General features: G+C 44.6%; 1 protein-coding gene across 1 annotated transcript in view; it reads left to right on the forward strand.

The window, feature by feature from the left end:
• LOC134949290 (cytochrome P450 2A4-like) overlaps positions 1–27,931 on the forward strand; it is a 132,326-nt gene that overhangs the window by 100,883 nt on the left and 3,512 nt on the right. The window contains exons 7-8 of the mRNA XM_063937787.1: positions 8,499–8,686; positions 27,162–27,303. Coding sequence (XP_063793857.1) covers positions 8,499–8,686; positions 27,162–27,303 — 330 coding nt within the window. The remainder of the gene's footprint in view (positions 1–8,498; positions 8,687–27,161; positions 27,304–27,931) is intronic.

Below are 27,931 nucleotides of genomic sequence, written 5' to 3' on the forward strand. Positions count from 1 at the left end.
CAACTGCATTTTTTAGGACACTAGTGACTCTTTTTCTGACGTCTGTGTACATTTTCGGTATCGCCTGCCTAGAGAAGTGGAACCTAGATGGTATTTGGTACCGGGGACACAGTACCTCAAGCAATTCTCTAGTTCCCTGTGAATTAACGGTGGATACCGGAAACACGTTTAACACCACCCAGGCTGCCAAGGCCTGAGTTATCCGCTTTGCAGCAGGATGACTGCTGTGATATTTCATCTTCCTCGCAAAGTATTGTTGGACAGTCAATTGCTTACTGGAAGTAGTACAAGTGGTCTTCCGATTTCCCCTCTGGGATGACGATCGACTCCCAGCAGCAACAACAGCAGCGCCAGCAGCAGTAGGCATTACACTCAAGGATGCATCGGAGGAATCCCAGGCAGGATAGGAATCGTCAGACTTGACAGTGACATGGCCTGCAGGACTATTGGCTTCCTGTCTAAGGAGGAAATTGACACTGAGGGAGTTGGTGGTGTGGTTTGCAGGAGCTTGGTTACAAGAGGAAGGGATTAAGTTGGCAGTGGACTGCTTCCGCTGTCACCCAAAGTTTTTGAACTTGTCAATGACTTGTGATGAATGCGCTCCAGGTGACGTATAAGGGAGGATGTTCCTAGGTGGTTAACGTCCTTACCCCTACTTATTACAGCTTGACAAAGGCAACACACGGCTTGACACCAGTTGCCCGAATTTCTGTTGAAAAAATTCCACACCGAAGAGGTGATTTTTTTTGTAATTTGACCAGGCATGTCAATGGGCATATTCGTCCCACGGACAACAGGTGTCTCCCCGGGTGCCTGACTAAAACAAACCACCTCACCATCAGAATCCTCTTTGTCAATTTCCTCCTCAGCGCCAGCAACACCCATATCCTCATCCTGGTGTACTTCAACAGTGACATCTTCAATTTGACTATCAGGAACTGGACTGCGGGTGCTTCTTCCAGCACTTGCAGGGGGTGTGCAAATGGTGTAAGGCGCCACCTCTTCCCGTCCAGTGTTGGGATGGTCAGGCATCGCAACCGACACAATTGGACTCTCCTTGGGGATTTGTGATTTAGTAGAACGCACAGTTCTTTGCTGTGCTTTTGCCATCTTAACTCTTTTAAGTTTTCTAGCAGGAGGATGGGTGCTTCCATCCTCATGTGAAGCTGAACCACTAGCCATGAACATAGGACAGGGCCTCAGCCGTTCCTTGCCACTCAGTGTCGTAAATGGCATATTGGCAAGTTTACGCTTCTCATCAGACGCTTTTAATTTTGATTTGTGGGTCATTTTACTGAACTTTTGTTTTTTTTATTTTACATGCTCTCTACTATGACATTGGGCATCGGCCTTGGCAGACGACGTTGATGGCATTTCATCGTCTCGGCCATGACTAGTGGCAGCAGCTTCAGCACGAGGTGGAAGTGGATCTTGATCTTTCCCTATTTTACCCTCCACATTTTTGTTCTCCATTTTTTATTGTGTGGAATTATATGCCAGTAATATATCAATAGCAATGGCCTACTACTATATATACTGCGCACGACAAATAAAATGCACCACAGGGATGGATGGATAGTATACTTGACGACATAGAGGTAGGTAGAGCAGTGGCCTACAGTACCGTACTGCTATATATTATATACTGGTGGTCAGCAAAATTATGCACTGTCCTCCTACTATATACAGTATACACCGCACCACTTAAATGCACCACATGGATGGATGGATAGTATACTTGACGACACAGAGGTAGGTAGAGCAGTGGCCTACTATACCGTACTGCTATATATTATATACTGGCGGTCAGCAAAATTACGCACTGCCCTCCTACTATATATACACACCGCACCACTTAAATGCACCACAGGGATGGATGGATAGTATACTTGACGACACAGAGGTAGGTACAGCAGTGGCCTACTGTACCGTACTGCTATATATTATATACTGGTGGTCAGCAAAATTATGCACTGTCCTCCTACTATATATACCCCGCACCACTTAAATGCACCACAGGGATGGATGGATAGTATACTTGACGACACAGAGGTAGGTAGAGCAGTGGCCTACTGTACCGTACTGCTATATATTATATACTGGCGGTCAGCAAAATTATGCACTGTCCTCCTACTACTGTGCACAACATTTAAAATGCACCACAGGTATGGATGGATAGTATACTTGACAACACAGAGGTAGGTAGAGCAGTGGACTACTGTACCGTACTGCTATATATTATATACTGGTGGTCAGCAAAATTATGCACTGTCCTCCTACTATATATACACCGCACAACAACTAAAATGCACCACAGGGATGGATGGATAGTATACTTGACGACACAGAGGTAGGTAGAGCAATGGACTACTGTACCATACTGCTATACTGGTGGTCACTGGTCAGCAAAATTCTGCACTGTCCTGTCCTCCTATACTACAATGCAGCACAGATATGGAGCGTTTTTCAGGCAGAGAACGTAGATATTTTCAGCACACTCAGCTCACTGCAGCACACTGAGCACAGATATTTGCAGCACACTGAACACAACTGAGAGGATGCTGCACGTCCTCTCCCTATCATCTCCAATGCATGAGTTAAAATGGCGGCGACGTGCGGCTCCTTATATAGAATACGAATCTCATGAGAATACGACAGCGGGATGATGACGTTCGGGCGCGCTCGGGTTAACCGAGCAAGGCGGGAAGATTCGAATCTGCCTCGGAACCGTGTAAAATGGTTGAAGTTCGGAGGGGTTCGTATTCCGAGGAACCGAACCCGCTCATCACTAATTATAAGAGTGACCGCATCCAAGTAGGCACGTCAGACAGTCCGTACGTATACTGGCAGGAAAAAGAGGCAATTTTGAGGCCCTTGGACAAACTGGCTTTATTTTACCTAAGTTGCCCCCCTCCAGTGTGTACTCCAAAAGAGTGTTTCGTGCAGCTGGTCACCTTGTCAGCAATCGGCGTACGAGGTTACTTCCAGAAAATGTGGAGAAGATGATGTTCATAAAAATGAATTATAATCAATTCCTCCGTGGAGACATTCACCAGCAATTGCCTCCAGAAAGTACACAGGGACCTGAGATGGTGGATTCCAGTGGGGACGAATTAATACTCTGTGAGGAGGATGTACACAGTGAAAGGGGTGAGGAATCGGATGATAAGGAGGAGGTGGACATCTTGCCTCTGTAGAGCCAGTTTGTGCAAGGAGAGATTGATTGCTTCTTTTTTGGTGGTGGCCCAAACCAACCAGTCATTTCAGCCACAGTTGTGTGGCAGACCCTGTGGCTGAAATGAAGGGTTTGTTAAAGTGTGCATGTCCTGTTTATACAACATAAGGGTGGGTGGGAGTTCCCAAGGACAATTCCATCTTGCACTTCTTTTTTTATTTTTATTTATCTCTGCATCATGTGATGTTTGGGGCTAATTTTTTTAAGTGCCATCCTGCCTGACACTGCAGTGCCACTCCTAGATGGGCTAGATGTTTGTGCCGGCCACTTTGGTCGCTTAGCTTAGTCATCCAGCGACCTCGGTGCAAATACCCGAAAAATTTCCGGTGCACATCTCTAGTTAAAACACACATTTACTAGCAGATTTTTTATATTAATTTTTAAATGTTAATAAATGTGTGTTTTAACCATGGAAGCCCAACATCGATTAAAATCAATTTAACATTGCTCTAACATCGAAAAAAATAAAATAAAATTGACCTTTAGTGAATAAACCGCCTGACCTTTTGCCTGCTTACTTGATAAAAAAGTAATAGCTCACATCCATAACACACAGTAAACAACTGCAATTTCTAAACTCTTCCTCAACTTTGGAAGGGATATAATGTAACTTGAATATGTCTGGAATAAGCAGCTAAAATAACAAATATTGTGTCATATATACTTATACAGGGCCCAATTCAGACCTAATCGCTGTGCTGCAAATTACACTGTCCTGCGATCAGATAGTCGCCGCCCAGGGGGAGTGAAAATTCGCCCCGTGCAGGTGTGCGATTACATGTGTACACTGTGCGAAAATTCAGGAGACAGCTGCAAAATCATTCGCAACACACTCACCATCGAATGTTTTTCCCATTGTGTGGTCTGTGCGTAGCTCAATACTTACTCCTCCAGTGAGAAGAAATCAGGCTGATCAGGGCTGGAGCTGACGTCACACATCCGCCCTGAAAATGCTTGGGAACGCCTGCGTTTTTCCAGAGACTCCCTGAAAACGGCCAGTTACAACCCACAAAGATCCTCTTCCTGTCAATCACCATGCGAACAGCCATTGCAGTTGAAATTTTTGCACCCTCCTGTCACTGTTTGGCGACGCGCAAGCACATTGAGATTCATGCGCAGTAGTTTGATTGTCGCCCACTGTACGAAACTGCAAAGCAGTGATTGGGTCTGATTCAGGACCGTAGGCCTAGCTGTATGCACAGTATGTATGTATGGATGGATGTAGATAGATAGATAGATAGATAGATAGATAGATAGATAGATAGATAGATAGATAGATAGATAGATACACAGACAGACAGACAGACATATAGATAGATAGATAGATAGATAGATAGATAGATAGATAGATAGATAGATAGATAGATAGATAGATAGATAGATAGATAGATGCTACCAGCATCATGGGTAAACACCTCATGCAATCTTCACTGCCAATACCCTCATCAATGGCCTCCCCTGGAACAATATTAATTAGTCTTGTATCATTGGATCAAATACAATCTGACTCCTGTAATGCAATCCAAAATTCCCCAAAAGAATCTTTGGGCACAAAGGCAGCTGCTGTTGAAGAGGAACCAGTGTAAACCTATTTTCCGGCAATTTTCTGTCAAACAAGCATCAACAGCCATTGTCTTTTTGCAAGGACAAATCTATTCCATATTGGTAATTTTATGAGTTTGCTTGTTGGAACTTTGAGGTTTATAGTTTTCAAAATGACCATCACCTGCTTATTTATATCTGGGTATTAAAATCATTCCCAGCCCTGGCGGAGTAAATATATGATAACTAATATTTTATTTCTATTTGTATTTCTTATATTATACTCTTCAAGCCGCCAGTATTTCTTTATTGCCTTCTCCAATATAATTGTGAGTGGTTGCTAAACTACAGTAGGTGATGAATAATGCTCCCTCTTGTTCTTCCTCACGAGATTTTTGTTTAGCTTCCAGTAGAGTTGTTCTTTCCAAAGTTATATCTTCTTCATATGCTTTATTTACCTGTAATTATAGATAATCCCTTTCCAAGAATTAACTTGTAAATTGAGGTGGTGCAGGACTGTATGATGGTGGATCAGGGCATAGGATGGCAGGGGCAGGGTATGGTGGTGGATCTGGGCATAGAATGGCAGGGCAGGGTATGGTGGTGGATCTGGGCATAGGATGGCAGGGCAGTGTATGGCGGTGGATCTGGGCATAGGATGGCAGGGCAGGGTATGGTGGTGGATCTGGGCATAGGATGGCAGGGCAGGGTATGGTGGTGGATCTGGGCATAGGATGGCAGGGCAGTGTATGGTGGTGGATCTGGGCATAGGATGGCAGGGCAGTGTATGGCGGTGGATCAGGGTACAGGATAGCAGAGAATAGGATGGGAGGGCAGGAGGAGCAGGACTGTATGGCGGTGGATCAGGGCACAGGAGCTTGCAACTCCTAATCATTGATTGTGAAACTGTTTTGGCAAGTTCCTTTGAATGGCCCTTTAGGCATATGGCTGGAATGAAGCTATTACAATTGACTTTCTTTATGTAGGTTTTGGTTTGAATGGACTCACTGTAGCTTATTCTGACCTGACACATGCTGACAGTATTTGAACTATAGTAAATGTATTTGGCACACTTTGATATGATTTTGGTAGCTTGCATAAAATTGCAAGAATTCTCCATTGTGCTGCATTCATTTAACATGCCTCCTTTCCCTATTTAATGACTGGGAGATGCATCAAACTTTGGAGAGAGATAAAGTGGAGAGAGATAAAGTACCAACCAATCCAATCCTAAATGCCACGTTACAGGCTGTGTTTAAAAAAATGATAGGAGCATGTTGGTTGGTACTTTATCGCCATCCACTTTATCTCTCTCCAAGTCTTAGTACAGTAAGTAGTCCCCTTTATTTCTCCACTTTACCTCTCTCCAAGCTTTGATACATCTCCCCCTGAGAATGAAAAATAAAATATGTATTTTTCAAACCTTTTCAGTTCAGGGATTTTGCCACCTTGGGTTATCTTCTGTCATAAAATGACCCTCCTAAAGTTATAATCTATTATTCTGTCTGCATGTATTATAGGGGTTATTCAGGTTTGTTAGCAAACCAAAAAAGTTAGCAATTAGGCAAATCCATGTTGCACTGCAGGAGGGGCAGATGTAACATGTGCAGAGAGAGTTCGATTTGGGTGGGTTATATTGTTTCTGTACTGGCTGCTTTATTTTTACACTGCAATAAAAATTTCAGTTTGAACACAACCCACCCAAATCTAACTCTCTCTGCACATGTTATATTTGCCCCACCTGCAGTGCAACATGCCCATTTGCTAACTTTTTTTGTATGCTAAGAAACGTGAATAAGGCCCTATATGTGATGTGTATTGTATTACACTGCCATGTTTTTGTGTCACAAATAAACTGGATAGAGATAAAGAGCCTAATTCAGACCTGATCACAGCAGCAAACTCTTTATCTAACGGGCAAAACCATGTGCACTGCAGGTGATGCAGATAGAACATGTGCAGAGAGAGTTAGATTTGGGTGGGTTATTTTGTTTCTGTGCAGGGTAAATACTGGCTGCTTTATTTTTACACTGCAATTTAGATTTCAGTTTGAACACACCCCACCCCAATATAACTCTCTCTGCACATGTTAGATCTGCCCCCCTCCACCCTCCCCCGCAGTGCACGTGGTTTTGCCCATTAGAGAAATAATTTGCTGCTGCGATCAGGTCTGAATTAGTCCCAAAGTAAAAACCAATCAGTTCCTATAGTAACTGTCAATTTAGAAGAGACTGTTTGAAAAATGACAGGAAATTATTGGTTGGTACTTTATTTCTCACTGCTTTATTTCTCTCCATTCTTCAATAAATCTCTACATGTGCTGTATATACATGGTTGAGTCACATTGTTATTGCCACCAGATAATAATAATAATAATTTCATTTATATAGCGCTCTTTCTCCAACAGGCCTCAAGGCGCTAATAGCTGTGTGCAGCATGGACAGCAGCTAGACGGGCTGAACTGTCATTTTACAAATGTCTGGCAGCCCCCAGGTACATTTTGATGGTGAGCTGCTCCACTGTAGTGTGGTCAGTCACCCCTCACACACCTTTGTAGCCGACATTCACCTCTCACATCAATGGCACGTGGTGCTCCGCAGTTCCCACAATGGTTATTTGCAATGGTGCCATTTGTCCAGTCACGACAAACCTTCACCACAGCAGCAGGCGAACAGGTCACAAACTGCGCTGTATCAGAAACACTGCCACCCTTGGCCCGAAAGCCGATAATCACCCCTTTTTGCAATTCGGATAAATTGCCCCTTTTACTCATGACAGCAACGAGTGATATTTGTGCAGACGGCCTATTGCACACCTTATATACCCACCCAAGTACTTCATGGGCTAAGCGCTGCTGACGTCAATGTAGGAGGTTGTCATCATAATGTGACTCAACCGTGTAATTGTTAATGTTATAAATTCTATTGTATGAACAAAAACAGTTCCAAATGTAACTGTTTTTGACAATTTTTAATACAGGTTGAGTATCTCATATCCAAATATTCCGAAATACGGAATATTCCGAAATACAGACTTTTTTGAGTGAGACTGAGATAGTGAAACCTTTGTTTTTTGATGGCTCAATGTACACAAACTTTGTTTAATACACAAGTTATTAAAATTTTGTATTAAATGACCTTCAGGCTGTGTGTATAAGGTGTATATGAAACATAAATGAATTGTGTGAATGTACACACACTTTGTTTAATGCACAAAGTTATTAAAAATATTGGCTAAAATTGACTTCAGGCTGTGTGTATAAGGTGTATATGTAACATAAATGCATTCTGTGCTTAGATTTAGGTCCCATCACCATAATATCTCATTATGGTATGCAATTATTCCAAAATACGGAAAAATCCGATATCCAAAATACCTCTGGTCCCAAGCATTTTGGATAAGGGATACTCAACCTGTATAACATAAAAACCATTAATACAAATCAGAGTTATTGTCAAGACAAAAAACAGAACCTGAAGACGATTTTAAAAACAATATCAAAACTCAGGGGTGTCTGCAGATCTCTTATTTAACATAATAACACAAAAATTGGGGTATTAGAATTTATTTTTAATAGTTTAATTACAAAATGTGCATATTTTACATCCGCATTCCCAGTATGATGATGATGATGATTATTATTATTATTATTACTAATATTATTATTATTATTATTATTATGATTTCTGTTTTTTTTTATTTTTTTTATTCTGTTGTTAAGCCAAAGTCCATGAGGAAATTGACAATGTCGTTGGTCGAAATCGCAGCCCAACTATGCAAGACAGAAGCAACCTGCCTTACACAGAAGCAACAATCCATGAAATCCAAAGATTCACAGACCTGGTTCCCTTGGGTTTACCACGGAAAACAATTAGGGAGGTGAAACTAAAAGGATACACAATACCAAAGGTATATAGTATTTCTATGTGCATGTGACTGTATGGACATTTTATTTACTATGAAGAATCTCCATGACCTAAATAACTTTACACAGCTGTGGATCATGGAAGCCAGCAAGAGGCATCTATTTATTTACACAAGATACCTCCTGCGGCAATAGCATATTATAGTGCTGTCGCTGCGGCTGTACTAAAACATCCGTCTGTGAATCACGCTCATAGTTTCTTCTATTTACATAATAGTTCTTAAATTAAATCAAGCAATGATACAATTATCATGGTAGAGTATTCTACATAGTACTCTTATTATATATGTTAGTGCTGCGTAGGTGCTGAGTGGAGTAAATGTAGGGATTGTGCCACTTTGTGGTTAAAATTCCACTAACAATTTTGGACACTATAAACTAGAATATGGGTGTGGTTGCATTTAGAACTGTCAAATGTAATATTTCTGGCCAATGACTAAGTTTTTTCTGCCAACATTCTGGTGGATTATAATTAGGAGCAGAAACCTTATAACATTCCAGCTATGCTTTCTGCAGTTTCTGGGATTCATTCCCAGTTGAGAGGAAAGCAAAGGAAAGGAGTATTTTTTACAAACTATGGCGGTCATTCCGAGTTAATCGCTAGCTGCTTTCGTTCGCTGCGTATCAATCAGGCAAAAAATTGGCACTTCTGCGCATGCGTATGTGGCGCAATGCGCACGCGCGTCGTACTACTACAACGAACGATGTAGTTTCACACAAGGTCTAGCGAAGCTTTTCAGTCGCACTGCTGGCCGCAGAGTGATTGACAGGAAGAGGGCATTTCTGGGTGTCAACTGGCCGTTTTCAGGGAGTGTTCGGAAAAACATAGGCGTGCCAGGAAAAACGCATGCGTGCCTGGAAAAACGCAGGCATGGCTGGCCAAACGCAAGGCATGTTTATGATGTCAAAACAGGAACTGAATAGTCTGAAGTGATCGCAAGCACTGAGTATGTCTGAAGGGGTTCACTACGGCTGGCCGGCGGTCGGGCTCCCGGCGATTAGCATCCCGGCGCCGGGAGCCCGACCGCCGGCTTACCGACAGCTTGGCGAGCGCAAATGAGCCCCTTGCGGGCTCGCTGCGCTCGCCACGCTACGGGCACGGTGGCGCGCTACGCGCGCCACACTATTTTATTCTCCCTCTATGGGGGTCGTGGACCCCCACGAGGGAAAATAAGTGTCGGTATGCCGGCTGTCGGGCTCCCGGCGCCGGTATACTGAGCGCCGGGAGCCCGACCGCCGGCAAACAGAAGACCACCCGTCTGAAGCTACTCTGAAACTGCACAAAAAAATTTTGTAGCCGCTCTGCGATCCTTTCGTTCGCACTTCTGCTAAGCTAAAATACACTCCCAGTGGGAGGCGGCATAGCGTTTGCACGGCTGCTAAAAACTGCTAGCGAGCGATCAACTCGGAATGACCCCCAATGTTGCAATACAAAGGGTGCTGATCTTACATGTAGACAAAAATGCTGGAAATCTTTAGTTCTACAATGCAATTTACAATGAGTCCCAGACAGCGATGTTTGCCAGTGTTTCGGGTGGCGGTTGGTGCAGCTCCCCTATGTGAATATTGAATATTAAACTGCGCTACAACTGCCACTGGGGAAGACATATTTATATCTTCCTTTTTTGTAAACAAAGTAAAATAGAAAACATAAATATCACATTTTCCAGCTTTTATCAGCAGCTGTAGAGTTTGAGACAGTCAGTAGCAGATCTGAACACAGATGAGATGTGTTGTAGGAGACTGCCTGTAGGAAGCTAAGTATTGCAGACTGTAGTGAATGCATAGGTATAGCTGCAGGAGGCAGACAGCACACTAGTATAAGATAAGCGCTGATTACAACAGGGTGAACAGATGGTAACTCCTTGCTGTAGAATGATGGGTGCTGAGAACAGTTTGAATCCAGAAAAACAGGAGCACTCTGGTGAAAGTTGCTGGGGCTCAGGAACTGAAAACAGCTTCTGTCACAGGGAACTACAATATCGAAAGACTAGTTGTATTGGCAATGGACAGGTGGCAGAGAGCACTTTAAATAGGGAGCTCTAGCACAGGATTGGGTATGAAAGTCATGTGCAGCAAGAGATACTGTGAATGTCTGAATCTATCTCAGCTGACCTCAGGCAAGATAGCAGTACCAATGCTGCACTGGACTGCAGCTACAGTATACTAACATGACTGGACAGCAGACATGAACCAGACGAAATATACCCTAGTACATTTTGGTTGGTGCATGCACCAGGTAGGGTAAGAGGGTCTTAGTATGAATCTGATTGTGACACCCACTGGTTCCCAACCAGATACACATTACTCCAGATTGTTTCGTAAAATCATGTTTGGCAAGTGAATATTGTGTGTCATTATTATTGTTGCTAAACATGGTTTCCCCTATCTTTTCTGCTCAGAGGCGTAAATTGGGTAGGGTGAGCAGGGCAAGTGCCCTGGGTGCCGTGACGGGCACAGTTAAGGGGGGCGCCCGCACCGCCGTCCAGGACATCGCTCCCGCCCACGCCCAGTCACTGCCAGCACCTGTTTCGCACCTGTGCGGCCGTGATGGATGCCCCTGGGGAGTTGGAGGAGGATGAAGGGGAAGAGGCCGCCTTACCAGAGGATCCGCCACCCACGGAGGAGGAAGTAGAGGCCCCGCTACCGCCACCACCTCCCCCCGCAGCCCAAAGCCACCTCTTCACGCGGCCCGAAGCCACCTCTCCCCGCCGATCCACCGCTTCCCCAGACATCCCGGCCTCCGCTCCCCCAGTCACCATGGCCCCCGCTGCTGGGCATCTCCCCGGCCTACCGCCAGGCCGTGCCGGAGCCCTCCCCGGCGCTCCCCTTCCTCTTTAGCATGCCCGTGGTCAGGTACAGACCCCAGCCCGCACCCGCTGCCGCCTCTTCCTCCTCCACCAGGGGGTCAACATCTTCGCCAACGACGGCAGCTTCATGGAGCGCTTCAAGAAGAAGATGGAGTCCGGCAGCAAGGAGGAGGCTCGGGCAGAGGAGGAGGACAAGAAGCCGGAGCCCGAGCGCTGGAAGCCCGTCAGCTTTGTAAGAGACCAACCCCGGCCACGGCTGCAGCTCCTGCCTCATATAACTCTATGGGGGGAATTCAAATGTTTGAACATTTGGTTGGGTGTCTGTTTTTTCCTGTCTATTAGATAGGAAAAAAACAGACTCCCAACTGACTTTTCAAACATTTGAATCTCTCCCTATGTGTGTGTGTGTATATACATGTGTAAGAGAGCAACCCAGCCATAGCTTCCACATGTTACTCTATATGTGTAAGAGAGCAACCCCGGCTGCTGCAGCCTCATATTACTCTATGGCCCTCATTCCGAGTTGTTCGCTCGCTAGCTGCTTTCAGCAGCATTGCACACGCTAAGCCGCCGCCCTCTGGGAGTGTATCTTAGCATAGCAGAATTGCGAACGAAAGATTAGCAGAATTGCGAATAGAAAATTCTTAGCAGTTTCTGAGTAGCTCGAGACTTACTCCTACACTGCGATCAGTTCAGTCAGTTTCGTTCCTGGTTTGACGTCACAAACACACCCAGCGTTCGCCCAGACACTCCCCCGTTTCTTCAGACACTCCCGCGTTTTTCCCAGAAACGCCAGCGTTTTTCCGCACACACCCATAAAACGGCCAGTTTCCGCCCAGAAACACCCACTTCCTGTCAATCACACTACGATCACCAGAACAATGAAAAAACTTTGTTACGCTGTGAGTAAAATACCAAACTTTTGTGCTAATTTACTTGCCGCAGGCGCACTGCGAACATTGCGCATGCACAGTTTGCGACTAATCGCTCCGTAGTGAAAAAAACTAACGAGCGAACAACTCGGAATCACCCCCTATATCTGTGTGTATATACATGTGTAAGAGCAACCCAGCCATAGCTGCAGAGCCGGCCATAGGCATAGGCAAACTAGGCAATTGCCTAGGGCAGTTGATATGCCTAGGGGCATCAGCAGCTTCTGCTGATTAAAATGATATGCGGCATGCCTATGTTCTGTGTGACCGCGGCTGTATCTGCATATGAAATGCTATGTTACAGTGTATTCCTGGAAATCACTGTAACGTAGCATTTTGTATGCAGATACAGCCGCAGTCACACACAGAATATAAGTATACCACATATCATTTTAATCAGCAGAAGCTGCTTGTGCATCCTAGCAACATAGCAATGGAAATAGGATGCATTTTCCTATAAAAAGGTGCCCGACATTAGCATTGAGGCAATATTTATGAGGACACATCTGTATCCAAGCAGAGACAGAGGTCACAGTGTTAGTGGCAGTTTGAGTGCTGTGTGCATGTGAGTGGGTTGGTTGTGTAGTAGTGTTCAGAATATGTGTAAGGAGCATTATGTGTGTCATGTAAAAATGCATTAATAATGTGCAACATATGTGTAAGTGGCACTGTGTGTGTCATTATGTGTATAAGGGCATTAATAATGTGCAGCATATGTGTAAGGGACGTTATGTGTAAAAGGGCATTAATAAAGGTTGTCATAATGTGTAAGGCACATTATGTTTATAAGGACATTAATAATGTGTGTCATATGTGTATGGGGCATTACTGTGTGGAATTATATGTATAAATGCATTACTAATGTGTGGCATTATGTGTATAAGGTGCTCTACTATGTGGCATTGCGTATAGAAAGGGCACTACTGTGTCATCTAATGTAAATAAAGAGCAATAGGGTGTGGTGTAATATGAATAAGGAGTAATTCAGTGTGATGTAATGTGAATAAGGAGCAATTCAGTGTGATTTAATGTGAATAAGGGGCTCTACTGTAAGAAATAACGTTTATAAGGTAAATTGGTACTAATGTGTGATGTAATGTGAATTAGAAATACTATCGCATGATATAATGTGAATAAAGTTGCACTACTGTGTGGCGTAATTTGAATTGGGGTTACTATTGTGTGGCCATTCCTCTTGCCAGCAAGAACACGCCCCTTTTTGGGCTGTGCACCAAATGTGCGAACTGTTCCTATTTAAAATATAGGGGTTACAAACACCAAAATGAGGACTGCTATGGGTGAGGGGTGATGGTGCTGGGTAAGGGGTGCAGGGTCAGAGGCAGAACCAGCGGTGGTGCTAGGGGGCACCAGCCAAAATCTTGCCTAGGGCATCATATTGGTTAGGGCCGGCTCTGCATAGCTGCCTCATATTACACTATATGTGTGTGTGTATATATGTTTGAGAGCAGCCTCGGCTGCCATTGCTGCTGCAGCCTCATATTGCTCTATATGTGTGTGTGTATATATGTGTAAGAGACCAACCCGGCATTTGCTGCAGACTCGTATTACTCTATAGATGTGTTTGTATACATGTGTAAGAGACCCAACAGCAGCTGCTTTATATTACTGTGTGTGATTGTGCAGCCGCCGTCACTGCCAGCACCTCTTTCGCCGCCGAGTAAGTCCCACTGTGGTGCTCAGCTGCGTTACTGCAGCAGCTCCTAGCCTCCCTCCTTGCTAGGGCTTCTGCCGGGAGCGTGACCGCGATGCCAGCGTCACGCTCCCTGAACTTCTGCCTGCCACTGAGAGGTGAGGAGGGGGAGGGGGAAGGGGGGGGGGGGCACTAGACAGTGACACACAAGGAGACTACCCCCCTCCCCCTATTCTATGCCTCTCTATGTTTATAGTATTATAGTATACCCCTCTCCCCCTATTATATGCCTCTCTATGTTTATAGTATAGTATACCCCCCCCTTCCCCTATGCCTAAGAGAGGCATAGAATAGGGGGAGAGGGAGGGTATACTGTGAGTGTACATATATATACATATTGTGTTTGTGTGTCTGTGTGTGTGTGTGTGTGTGTGTGTGTGTGTGTGTGTGTGTGTGTGTGTGTGTGAATTTTGGCTCATTCAGTGTGCTTTAATGTGAATTTCGGCTCATTCTGTGTGCTATAATGTGAATTTCGGCTCATTCTGTGTCCTATAATGTGAATTTCGGCTCATTCAGTGTGCTTTAGTGTGAATTTCGGCTCATCCTGTGTGCTATAATGTGAATTTCGGCTCATCCAGTGTGCTTTAATGTGAATTTCGGCTCATCCTGTGTGCTATAATGTGAATTCCGGGTCATCCTGTATACTATAATGTGAATTTCGGCTCATCCTGTGTGCTATGTGAATTTTGCCTCATTCTGTGCGCTATAATGTGAATTTCGGCTCATACCGTGTGCTAAAATGTGAAAGGTCTAGTATTAAATAGTATAAGGGGTAGTATAAGAATAGTATAAGGTCTAGTACTAGTATAACCAGTACTAGATAGTATAAGGGGTCCTACTACACTGAAGGACACACTCCCTTTTAAGGGGCCATGCCCCCTTTTCCGGAGCACGCGCACACCTTTGGCACGCGCATAATTACACCCTTCACTTTTCCATACCTTCACTTCAAAACTTCCACTTCAACCACTGCACCTACATCTATACATACACATCCAGACATTTTATACACAGTGACACCTATTTGTGTAGGAGATGATGATGGTAAGGTGCATGTGGAATTATAAAGAATGTTCCCAGTATGACATGAAACAGCTGGCGTGTCATGTTGGCACATCCTATTTTCAGTGTCCATGCCCCCTCATGGCCATTTTTTTCAGAGTGCGCCAGTGGCGTGCGCACATACGTTCCTTTGTATTTTTTATTTATTTATTTATTTATTTTGGGGGGGGGGGGGCGCCATTATTGATCTTGCCCTGGGCTCCAAAAACCCTAGTTACGCCTCTGTTTCTGGTTCATGTTGTCATACTTCATACTGATCTTGCCTATTTTGAAAATAAAGAAGTCAAAAAAATAATCTTATGTAGCAATGAAAACATTCTCTATAAGGAGATCCCTCAAGAACATTAGTAAACAGTCCTATCACTTCTATCTACTATGGTGTCACTTTCGGGAGGCGGTTGATAGACAGTCATATGGTTGACAGTCAAAAGTTCAGCAGGGTCAAAAAACCGACAGGGTCAAAAGGCAGACAGTCAAAATGCTGACGGGGTCAAAATGTCGACACATGCTGTTTTTTTTTTAGATTTTTCATGCTTTTACAGCTTTTTTAAAAAAAAATTACAATCCATGTCACAAACTATTATCTTTAGTAACCTTGCCCGAAGTGTGACGAGCAAAGCGAGCCATCGAAGGGACAAATTTCAACAAATTTGGGTAAAATTTTTTAAAAACACAATAACACAACCCCTCCCAATTTTTTTGTGTCAACATTTTGACCCTGTCATCCTTTTGACTGTCTGACTTTTTACCCTTTCAGACTTTTGACTGTTGACCATATGGTGTTAACCTAATGACTGTCTGTCTATGGGGGTCATTTCGAGTTGTTCGCACGCAAGCTGCTTTTAGCAGCTTTACACACGCTAAGCCGCCGCCTACTGGGAGTGAATCTTAGCTTCTTAAAATTGCGAACGAAAGATTCTCTAAATTGCGACCACACACCTCTTAGCAGTTTCTGAGTAGCTCCAGACTTACTCGGTATCTGCGATCAGCTCAGTGCTTGTCGTTCCTGGTTTGACGTCACAAACACACCCAGCGTTCGCCCAGACACTCCTCCGTTTCTCCAGCCACTCCCGCGTTTTTCCCAGAAACGGTAGCGTTTTTTCGCACACACCCATAAAACGTCCAGTTTCCGCCCAGAAACACCCACTTCCTGTCAATCACATTACGATCATCAGAACGAAGAAAAAACCTCGTAATGCCGTGAGTAAAATACCTAACTGCATAGCAAATTTACTTGGCGCAGTCGCACTGCGAACATTGCGCATGCGCATTAGCGACTAATCGCTCCGTTGCGAGAAAAAAATACAGAGCGAACAACTCGGAATGACCCCCTATATTTTAACTGTCTAACTTGTATACCACACCCGCCACTTTCTCATTGTCACAAGCCATAGTAAAGACTTTCCAGGACCAGTGAGTATTCCTTCAGAATGTCTTCCCTCTGCTTTAACACACTACCGATGTGTTCTCATACATCATTACTGCAGTCGTGCCAAATAGGCCCCCAGATCGTGCCAGGTCTAGTGAGACTCTGCTATCATCTTGCAACATTTTTGCTGCGTTGTTTGCAAAAAATGCATCATAGTTGCGATGCAGTGTGACTACCATGCACCAGGAGACTGTGCTGATTCATTTGATATGTGACACTTGTATATTTATGTGCAACTGGTTCTCTTGATTTGTATATGAAGTGCTACAGTGTAGCAGCAGCTTTTTACCAAAACAAGTTCTGTTGTGTTTCATATACAGACTGGGGGCCTAATTCAGACTGGATCACTGCAGCAGCAGCGATCGCAGTCTGGAGCCCTTTGGGGAGTGCGCTTGGGAGACCCAGTGTCTGGTCTGCGATCGCCTCTGACTGATTGACAGGCAGAGGCGGTCATGGGGCGGGAGGGGGGGTTCCAATGCCTTTAGAACGCCATTGGTGGGGCGCAGTCCAGACAACACTGGACCATTGCTCATGCCTCCCAAGTTTTGGCTTGTCGATAGCGGGACTCTTGCGCGGCAAAGCCGCGCGTCGACCCGGGTGGCCTCGACCGTGATGGGCGTGGCCTCGCCAAATGGTCTGGGTTTTTTTCCTTTTGGGGGCGTGCCCAGCGCTCTCCCAGCAGCTGGGCAGCCCCCGCTCCCCTCCTAGCTCTGAATACATGCCGTGCGCGTGCTCACAGCATGTATTCAGTGATCACCGGCTGCTTTGCAGAGCAGAGCAGCGGGTGATCAAAGCCTCCCCTAACTGCCCCCCCACCCGCGGGACACTGCTGATCAAGGGTGGGACAGCGGGACAGGGTCCGAATAGCGGGACTGTCCCGCTGAAAGCGGGACAGTTGGGAGGTATGCATTGCTGGAGGCGGGCCGCGGCGGCTGCGTGACGACACATGCAGCCGCTGCGACCCTGAACAAGGCGGGTATCTGCCTGACAGTGCAACTAGGCTGCGCAGGCAGGGAGCTACTCGGCAGGTGCAAAAGCATCGCCGCCGTGCGATGCTTTCGCACCCTTGCGGTGCGGGGCAGGGCCTGACATGCGGGCAGACTAGCCCAGTGCTGGGCGTCACCCCGCATGTCTGAGTAACTGATTGTAGATGTGCTAAATTCAGCACATCTACAATCAGATCTGAATCACCCCCTCAGTCACACACACAGAGATATACAAGTGTCGCATATCAAATTAGTCAGCACATGCTGTTAGCGAATAACACACATTTTTGGTTAAAAAAAATAAAAGACATCAAACGCTAATAGAGTTGCATGAGACCTGGATTCTCACCCACGCCGGACATCTTCTGCTGCATGGTTTATTGAGGCTTGATGTATAAGGGGCCTAATTCAGAGTTGATCACAGCAGCAAATTTGTTAGCAGTTGGGCAAAACCATGTGCAATGCAGGGGGGCAGATGTAACATGTGCAGAGAGAGTTAGATTTGGGTGGGGTGTGTTCAAGCGGAAATCTAAATTGCAGTGTAAAAATAAAGCAGCCAGTATTTATCTTGCACAGAAACAATATAACCCACCCAAATCTAACTCTCTCTGCACATGTTATATCTGCCACACCTGCAGTGCACATGGTTTTGCCCAACTGCTAACAAATTTGCTGCTGCGATCAACTCTTAATTACCCCCAAAGGCACAATTGTATTTACACCTGCTTAGTTTGCTTCTAAGTGCCAAATCTCATTCTACATACCACTGCATTCCAGGGACGTGCGTTGAGGTAAATGGCTCAGGAGGCACTGGCTAGTACCAGAGTCAGATTTACACACAATGGGCGGGATGTATTAAGATACATCGCCGCCCCTTGCCGCTTACCGCAGCGATGTTGATCGCATATGTACTAACATATGTGATCAATATCGCAATGCGGTGACGGAGGCCCCCCGCGATACCTGTGATTTGGTCTGCGGGGGCCTCCATCACCTCCCAGGGGTCTCCACACTTCTCTTATGTCGGGAAGCAGCAGAAGGCTGCCCCCGGCGCCTCCTCCTCTCCCCTGCAGCCGGAAAGACCTCCGGCTGCGTTGCTAGGGGGAGGAGGAGATTACCTTCCGGGTCTAGGGCAGCCTGGAGGAAGGTATGCCGGGGGGGGAGGAGGGGGGTAGGCAGTTGCGGCGGGTTGCAGCGGTCAGCGATAAGAAGCCCATAGGCTTCTATAGGGTATTGCCATGGCGATACTCTGGATGGCGAAAACGCGGCGGTAGGGTCTTAGTAAATTTGAAAATGCTGTAAAAAACCCGTTTTCGGGGGTTTTACCGCATTTTTCCTTTAGTACATCCGGCCCAATATATGAGCCCAAGGGTTCATATGGGCATTACACACAGGTGCAGCCTTCTCTGAGCTTTGATCAGAGATGTCCAAAAAAGATAGGCAGGGGAGGCACTGCCTCCTGTCATATACTTTTACTACAGAGTTTTGACTATATAAATGATCAGAATAATACAAAGAAGATATTTCTAGTATATTATTTGTATTTTTCATATACTTTATATAGTCAAAACTCTGGTACATACGTTAGTATGACAGGAAAGGCTATGCCTCACCTGTCTCACCCCACCGCACATACAATCTGCTTTTTAGGTGCTTGTTATCTTGGCTTTTTGGTATTCCTATTGTCTCCAAGCATTTTGTGGAGTTTACCATTACTGCTACTGGTGTGTCTCTCTATATCTTTGCTGAATACAGGTTGAGTATCCCATATCCAAATATTCCGAAATACGGAATATTCCGAAATACTGATTTTTTTGAGTGAGAGTGAGATAGTGAAACCTTTGTTTTCTGATGGCTCAATGTAGACAAACTTTGCTTAATATACAAAGTTATAAAAAAGATTGTATTATATGACCTTCTGGCTGTGTATATAAGGAGTATATGAAACAGAAATGAATTGTGTGACTGTACACACACTTTGTTTAATGCACAAAGTTATTAAAAATTAGTGATGTGCACCGGAAATTTTTCGGGTTTTGTGTTTTGGTTTTGGATTCGGTTCCGCGGCCGCGTTTTGGATTTGGACGCGTTTTGGCAAAACCTCCCTGAAATTTTTTTGTCGGATTCGGGTGTGTTTTGGATTCGGGTGTTTTTTTACAAAAAACCCTCAAAAACAGCTTAAATCATAGAATTTGGGGGTCATTTTGATCCCATAGTATTATTAACCTCAATAACCATAATTTCCACTCATTTCCAGTCTATTCTGAACACCTCACACCTCACAATATTATTTTTAGTCCTAAAATTTGCACCGAGGTCGCTGTGTGACTAAGCTAAGCAACCCAAGTGGCCGACACAAACACCTGGCCCATCTAGGAGTGGCACTGCAGTGTCAGACAGGATGGCACTTCAAAAAATAGTCCCCAAACAGCACATGATGCAAAGAAAAAAAGAGGTGCACCAAGGTCGCTGGATGGCTAAGCTAAGCGACCCAAGTGGCCAACACAAACACCTGGCCCATCTAGGAGTGGCACTGCAGTGTCAGACAGGATGGCACTTCAAAAAAATAGTACCCAAACAGCACATGATGCAAAGAAAAAAAGAGGTGCAATGAGGTAGCTGTGTGACTAAGCTAAGCGACCCAAGTGGCCGACACAAACACCTGGCCCATCTAGGAGTGGCACTGCAGTGTCAGACAGGATGGCACTTCAAAAAATAGTCCCCAAACAGCACATGATGCAAAGAAAAAAAGAGGTGCAAAATTATGCACTGTCCTACTACTATATATATACTGTGCACAACTTAAATGACCCACATGTATGGATGGGAAAGTATACTTGATGACACAGAGGTAGGTAGAGCAGTGGCCTACTGTACCGCACTGCTATATATTATATACTGGTGGTCAGCAAAATTATGCACTGTCCTACTACTATATATATACTGCGCAAAACTTAAATGCACCACAGGTATAGATGGATAGTATACTTGACGACACAGAGGTAGGTAGAGCAGTGGACTACTGTACCGTACTGCTATATATTATATACTGGTGGTCAGCAAAATTATGCACTGTCCTCCTACTATATATATATAGTTACTGCGCAAAACTTAAATGCACCACAGGTATGGATGGATAGTATACTTGACGACACAGAGGTAGAGCAGTGGACTACTGTACCGTACTGCTATATATATACTGGTGGTTAGCAAAATTCTGCACTGTCCTCCTACTATATACTACAATGCAGCACAGATATGGAGCGTTTTTCAGGCAGAGAACGTATAATACTGGTGGTCACTGGTCAGCAAAACTCTGCACTGTCCTCCTACTATATAATACTGGTGGTCCCCAGTCCCCACAATAAAGCAATTAGCACACTGAGCACAGATATTTGCAGCACACTGAGCACAGATATGGAGCATTTTTTCAGGCAGAGAACGTAGATATTTGCAGCACACTGAGCACAGATATTTGCAGCACACTGAGCACAGATAATCGCAGCACACTGAACACAGAACTGAGAGAACGCCAGCCACGTCATCTCACGATCATCTCCAATGCACAAGTGAAAAATCGCGGCGACGCGCGGCTCCTTATATAGAATACGAATCTCGCGAGAATCCGACCGCGGGATGATGACGTTCGGGCACACTCGGGTTAACCGAGCAAGGCGGGAGGATCCGAGTCTGCTCGGAACCGTGCAAAAAAGGGTGATGTTCGGGGGGGTTCGGATCCCGAGGAACCGAACCCGCTCATCACTATTAAAAATATTGGCTAAAATGACATTCAGGCTGTGTGTATAAGGTGTATATGAAACATAAATGCATTATGTGCTTAGACTTACAGTAGGTCCCATCACCATGATATCTCATTCATTATGGTATGCAATTATTCCAAAATACGGAAAAATCCGATATCCAAAATACTTCTGGTCCCAAGCATTTTGGATAAGGGAGACTCAACCTGTAGTGCTATTTTACATTTCCTGGTGCCTCGTAGCTCCCCATACGCTGTAGTATCAGTCATCATACTGTATACTTTACCTACTGGACTGCCTGTGTCTTGTTAAGTCATGCTGAATACCAATACCCCTCCAGACCTCTGATACCCCAAACCTCAATATACAGTATCTCTCTCCTTTGAATCTCTGCTCGTTACGACTGATGCTTCTACGGAGAGTTCTGACCTGTGAGCAGGGCCGGATTAACAATGGGGCAGATGGAGCTGCAGCTCCTGGCCTCCCATTGACAATAGGCCCACAGAGTCCCATGCAGAGAAGTCAGTGCTGACAGGAAGAAAATGTTTCTACTGTCAGTTTCTTCACTCACCAAAACGATTTCCACAAATCGCCTACCTCCAGGAAAAAGCTCCGCCTATCCTCTCCAGGCCGCCGGCAGCCATGCTCAACCTGCTCCCTCCCCTCATGTCGTACAAACGCACCGACCTCAGGCTGTACTAAGCTCCACCTCTGGATCATGATAAGCTCCACCCCCTGGTTGGTCTGCAGCTGTGCACCCCCAGACTGCCTGAAGCCATGTTCACCTGCCATCTGAACCTACTGTCGCCAGACCACTATAAGGACCGTGTGCTGCTCCACTCATTATGCACTGAGTCACCCCCCACACCCGGGGTCGCCTGAAGCTCTGCCCACAGATTGTGATAAGCTCTTCCTCCTGGTCAGTCAGCAGCTATGTCCTTTCATTTGAAGCCCTGTCCATTCAGCTGCTGCCAGTCTTGTGCAGAAATTTAAATATGCCACCAACCAGTGATGTGAAATGTTCTGCAGCTGCTGTCTGTCACTGGCTGCTGTGGTCTAGGCTTTAGAGCAGGGGTGTTAAACTTGCAGCCCCTGCGGCATCCTTTTGCAGTCGACAGGCAGGAATCCTTTTGCGGCCCATTGTCAGTGGTTAACTTGGGTCAGAGCAGCGTGGAACTACGTCCCCGGCATTTCACCTCCATCCACCCACAGTGACATTGCCCACTGTCTGCACCACCCACCAGCACCCATAGAATGTGTCATGGCCAAGGCGGGGTGAAACAGCCAGCAGGGAGCCGCGGAGCTCTGACAGACAGCCGCAGCCCTGACTACCAGAGCCCTTCAAGCCAGAACCCTGACCCTTGAAGCAGCATGTCCACGAAGGAGCATCCTGCTAATTTAACTATCTGGGGCATGCTCCACAGGGGATGGGGGTGCAATGGGGACATTATGTGTAGCTGACACTATACTGAGGCATTATGTGTAACTGGGCGATGTAGTTAAAATGCTGCCAGATGGGACCCCGGTGTTCAAAATGCCGATGCTGGAATCCCAAAGGATGCCATAAGCCCGGCTTTTAAAACCTGACGTAGCTTGGATCTCTGCGCTCTCCCTACTCTGTTACCATGCTATTGCTGCTTGTCACACTATATGACAGGCAGCGGCAAACATGTCTCTCAGTGTCAGGTCCCTCTGGCTCCCTCTTCTCCCTGCTGCACCTATGACAAGCAGCGGTGCTGGCAGCTTCAAGCTAGGCTCCCATGTAAGTGCCAGAAACTCCCCCTCTCTCCCCTCCTGTGTACATATGTGTAAGAGAATCTACTTCTGTGGGCATTATGTGTGGCACTACTACTTTGGAAATTATGAGGGATATTCAATTACCACCAAAGAGAATTGGGAGTTTTCACTCCCGATGTTTCTTTTGAATTTTTTTTCCAGGATATTAAATTTGAACACCCGAAAAAAAGTACTTTTTCACCCGAAAACACAGTTTCAGTGAAACCTGTGTGTTTTCGGCAGAAACAGCCCCATTTTCTATCGAAAACTGAGCTATTTTCGGGGATTTTGCTTTGCCTGCCGGAGGCAGGTGAAACAAATCCCAGATAAGCTGTGGCACGTGCTGGCTTATTGGGGTTAATTTAATAGCACCCCCAGGCGATACTTTTACACCCGACAGTCAGTGCGGGTAATTGAATATCCCCCTATGTGTAAAAGGGACACTATTGTGGGCATTGTGTATAAAAGGTACTACTGTGTAGCATAATGTGTATAAGAAGCACTACTGTGTGACGTAACATGAATTAGGAGCACTACTGTGTGAATAAGATACACTACTATGTGGTGCAATATGAATCAGGGGCACTACGTGCGGTGTAATGTGAATAAGATTGTGCGGCATAATTTGAATTGGGGGATACTATTGTGTGGCCATGTCCCTTCCTTGTAAGACAACACCCCATTTTTTGCAGTGTGCTTTCCCTTTATTACGTATGGAAGTGAGGGTACAAATGCATAGTTTGCAGGGAGGCTCCAAACACCCTAGCACCATCCCTAGCCACACTTATGGAGTGCAATAGAGTGTGCTCCTGTAATAGGCACATCTGTGAAAAAGTTATGTGTAGCTTGTGCAAATGTTTTGGTGGTTCATAAATGATGACTGGTAATATTGACAGGTCTCTATGTGTTAGAGGTAACAGTGCTCCTTTGTATCTCCCTTTATATATAAATTTGTCTGCAGCTTGCTGTCTTTTTTATCCTACTCCAGGAGGGATGTGGTCAATATTAGAGATGAGCGGGTTCGGTTCGTTGAGATCCGAACCCCCCCCGAACTTCACCTATTTTACACGGGTCCGAGGCAGCCACGGATCTTCCCGCCTTGCTCGGTTAACCCGAACGAGGCCGAACGTCATCATCCCGCTGTAGGAATCTCGCGAGATTCGTATTCCATATAAAGAGCCGCACGTCGCCGCCATTTTCACTCGTGCATTGGAGATTGAACGGAGAGGACGTGGCTACGTTCTCTCCCTGAAAAGCTCCGTATCTGTGATCAGTGTGCTGCAAATATCTGTGCTCAGTGTGCTGCAAATATTTGTGCTCAGTGTGCTGCAAATATCTACGTTCTCTACCTGAAAAGCTCCGTATCTGTGCTCAGTGTGCTGCAAATATCTGTGCTCAGTGTGCTGCATTGTGGGGACCACCAGTATATAATAATAGTAGTACAGTACAGTAGGCCATTACTGTATCTTGTAGCTCCGTGTCAGACTCAGTTCTAGACAGTATCCTGATCACCAGTGCTCAATATCTGCTGCATTGTTGTTTGACCAGTATATACTATATATATATATATATATATATATATATATATATATATATTGTATATAGTAGTACAGTGCATTTTGGGGACCAACAGTATATAGTTGTACAGTACAGTAGTCCATTGCTGTATCTTGCAGCTCCTTGTAACTTCAAGTATCCATATCTGTGCTGCATTTTTGTGAGCAGTATATATAGTAGTAAAGTGCAGCATTTTGGTGACCAACAGTATATAGTTGTACAGTACAGTAGGCCATTGCTGTATCTTGCAGCTCCGTGTCACTTCAAGTATCCATATCTGTGCTGCATTGTTGTGAGCAGTATATATAGTAGTACAGTGCAGCATTTTGGTGACCAACAGTATATAGTTGTACAGTACAGTAAGCCATTGCTATATCTTGCAGCTCCGTGTCACTTCAAGTATCCATATCTGTGCTGCATTGTTGTGAGCAGTATATATAGTAGTACACTTCAGCATTTTGGTGACCAACAGTATATAGTTGTACAGTACAGTAGGCCATTGCTGTATCTTGCAGCTCCGTGTCACTTCAAGTATCCATATCTGTGCTGCATTGTTGTGAGCAGTATATATAGTAGTAAAGTGCAGCATTTTGGTGACCAACAGTATATAGTTGTACAGTAGGCCATCGCTATATCTTGCAGCTCCGTGTCACTGCAAGTATCCATATCTGTGCTGCATTGTTGTGAGCAGTATATATAGTAGTACAGTGCAGCATTTTGGTGACCAACAGTATATAGTTGTACAGTACAGTAGGCCATTGCTGTATCTTGCAGCTCCGTGTCACTTCAAGTATCCATATCTGTGCTGCATTGTTGTGAGCAGTATATATAGTAGTACAGTGCAGTATTTTGGTGACCAACAGTATATAGTTGTACAGTACAGTAGGCCATTGCTGTATCTTGCAGCTCCATGTCACTTCTAGTATCCATATCTGTGCTGCATTGTTGTGACCAGTATATAGTAGTACAGTGCAGCATTGTGGTGACCACCAGTATATAGTAGTACAGTACAGTAGCCCATTGCTGTTTCTTGCTGCTCTGTGTCACTTCTAGTATCCATAGCTGTGCTGCATTGTTGTGACCAGTATATAGTAGTACAGTGCAGCATTGTGATGACCACCAGTATATAGTAGTACAGTACAGTAGGCCATTGCTGTATCTTGCAGCTCTGTGTCAGACTCAGTTCTATTCTCCGGATCAGTGCTCAATATCTTTGCTGCATTGTGGGGACCAGTATACTACAGTAAAATAGTCCATTGCTGTTCTCGCTGCTCAGTGTCAGTTCTCCGTAGTATCATCAGTGATCAGTATAATCAGTTCTCAGTAAAATCAGTGCGCTGTTAGACGTGCGCCCGTTTTCCGCCATTAGTGCATTGGGATTTAGACAATTGATGAAGTTATTGTATCCCCGGTACAAAATCCCATCTAGATTCCACTTCACTAGGCAGGTGATAGCAAGATTTTACCAATTAATATCAGTGATTTATAATTATTAATTACAGTGATCTTGCCAAATAATTCCAGTGATTTTGTCATTTTCTTCCAGTGATTTGGACCAATAATACCATTGATTAGAACAAATAATTCCTGTGATATTGAGGTGTTTGTGTCGCTTAGCTTAGCCATCCAGCAACCACAGTGCACCTCTTTTTCTCTTTTCTTTGCATCATGTGCTGTTTGGGGCCAATTTTATTAAGTGCCATCCTGTCTGACACTGCAGTGCCACTCCTAGATGGGCCAGGTGTTTGTGTCGGCCACTTGGGTCGCTTAGCTTAGTCATCCAGCGACCTCGGTGCAAATTTTAGACTAAAAATAATATTGTGAGGTGTTCAGAATAGACTGGAAATGAGTGGAAATTATGGTTATTGAGGTTAATAATACTATAGGATCAAAATTACCCCCAAATTCTATGATTTAAGCTATTTTTGAGGGGGTTTTGAAAAAAAAACACCCAAATACAAAACACACCCGAATCCGACAAAATTTTTTAAGGGAGGTTTTGCCAAAACGCGTCCGAATCCAAAACACGGCCGCGGAACTGAATCCAAAACCAAAACACAAAACCCGAAAAAATTCCGGTGCACATCCCTAGTTTATATCCCATAAGTCTGTGTATTTCTATGGAAAAGCAGCACTAAACCATTACTGACAAAGCCAGATCCAGAATATCACTGTGTATTTGTGATACTCATACTGTATTCTAACACCAGACCATGAAAAAGTCGCACTGTAATAAATAAAAGTTTTGTGTCATTTTGCTGCCATTCTCTATCAAACAGAACAAAACATCTTTATTCTATAAAAGTTTTTTTCATTTCGTTACAACCACTGTATTGACATTCAGGAAGTATTAAGATCAACGAAGATAGTACATATCATATTGAGAAGTGATGGTACTGTTTTCATTTTCACAATGGATTTTCTCATATTTCCAGAACACTGATGTTACCCCAGCACTGACATCTGTTCTGCAAGATCCGTCTTGTTTTAAGTATCCAAAAGAATTCAACCCTGAAAATTTCCTCAATGACAAGGGAGAATTTCAGAAGAATAATGCCTTCATGCCTCTAGCTGCAGGTAAGTACCATATTTAATTTATACAGCTATGGTTCCAACTATAGTCATAGTAGAGATGTGCGTGGACCTTGTGTTTTGGTTCTAATTCATTCATTCAAGTGTTTTGATTCAGATTTCGGTTCAAAATCGTAAAAAACAAACAAACTATAATTATTATCGATAAAAATCGACAAAAATGTAAAAAAAAAAATCTAAATTCAGCTAAATTCATGTAACTTTTTGCAGTCCAAAACCTGAAATTTGGATTTAAAATTCAAATTCTGAACCACAGGAAGACTTGAACCTTAAGTAAGTTCCGATTGGATCTTCTCGCAGGATCCGGAATGGATTTTGGTTCGGATCCACAAAAATTTGGGTCAATTCGGATTTCTGGAGAACCAAACTGCACATCTCTAATTCATAAACAATGCATAATGTAAACTTCTCAAAATTCTGTGCAGTTTTTGAAGAGGCAGTTGAAATTTGCACTATCAATAGCAGGAGCTGGGATTCCACCAACACTGGTGGTTTTCACTGGGGATAGTTTTGGGCTTTGCAGGACCCAGAGTCCAGCTTTTGACCCCTTAATGGGTTACTAGAGTCAGAAGCGTCACTCACCTCTTCTGAACCCGGTGCGGCAGTGGGTGCA

The sequence above is a fragment of the Pseudophryne corroboree genome, chromosome 8 (genome assembly GCF_028390025.1).
Source record: "Pseudophryne corroboree isolate aPseCor3 chromosome 8, aPseCor3.hap2, whole genome shotgun sequence".
In the NCBI taxonomy this organism is placed as follows: Eukaryota; Metazoa; Chordata; class Amphibia; order Anura; family Myobatrachidae; genus Pseudophryne; species Pseudophryne corroboree.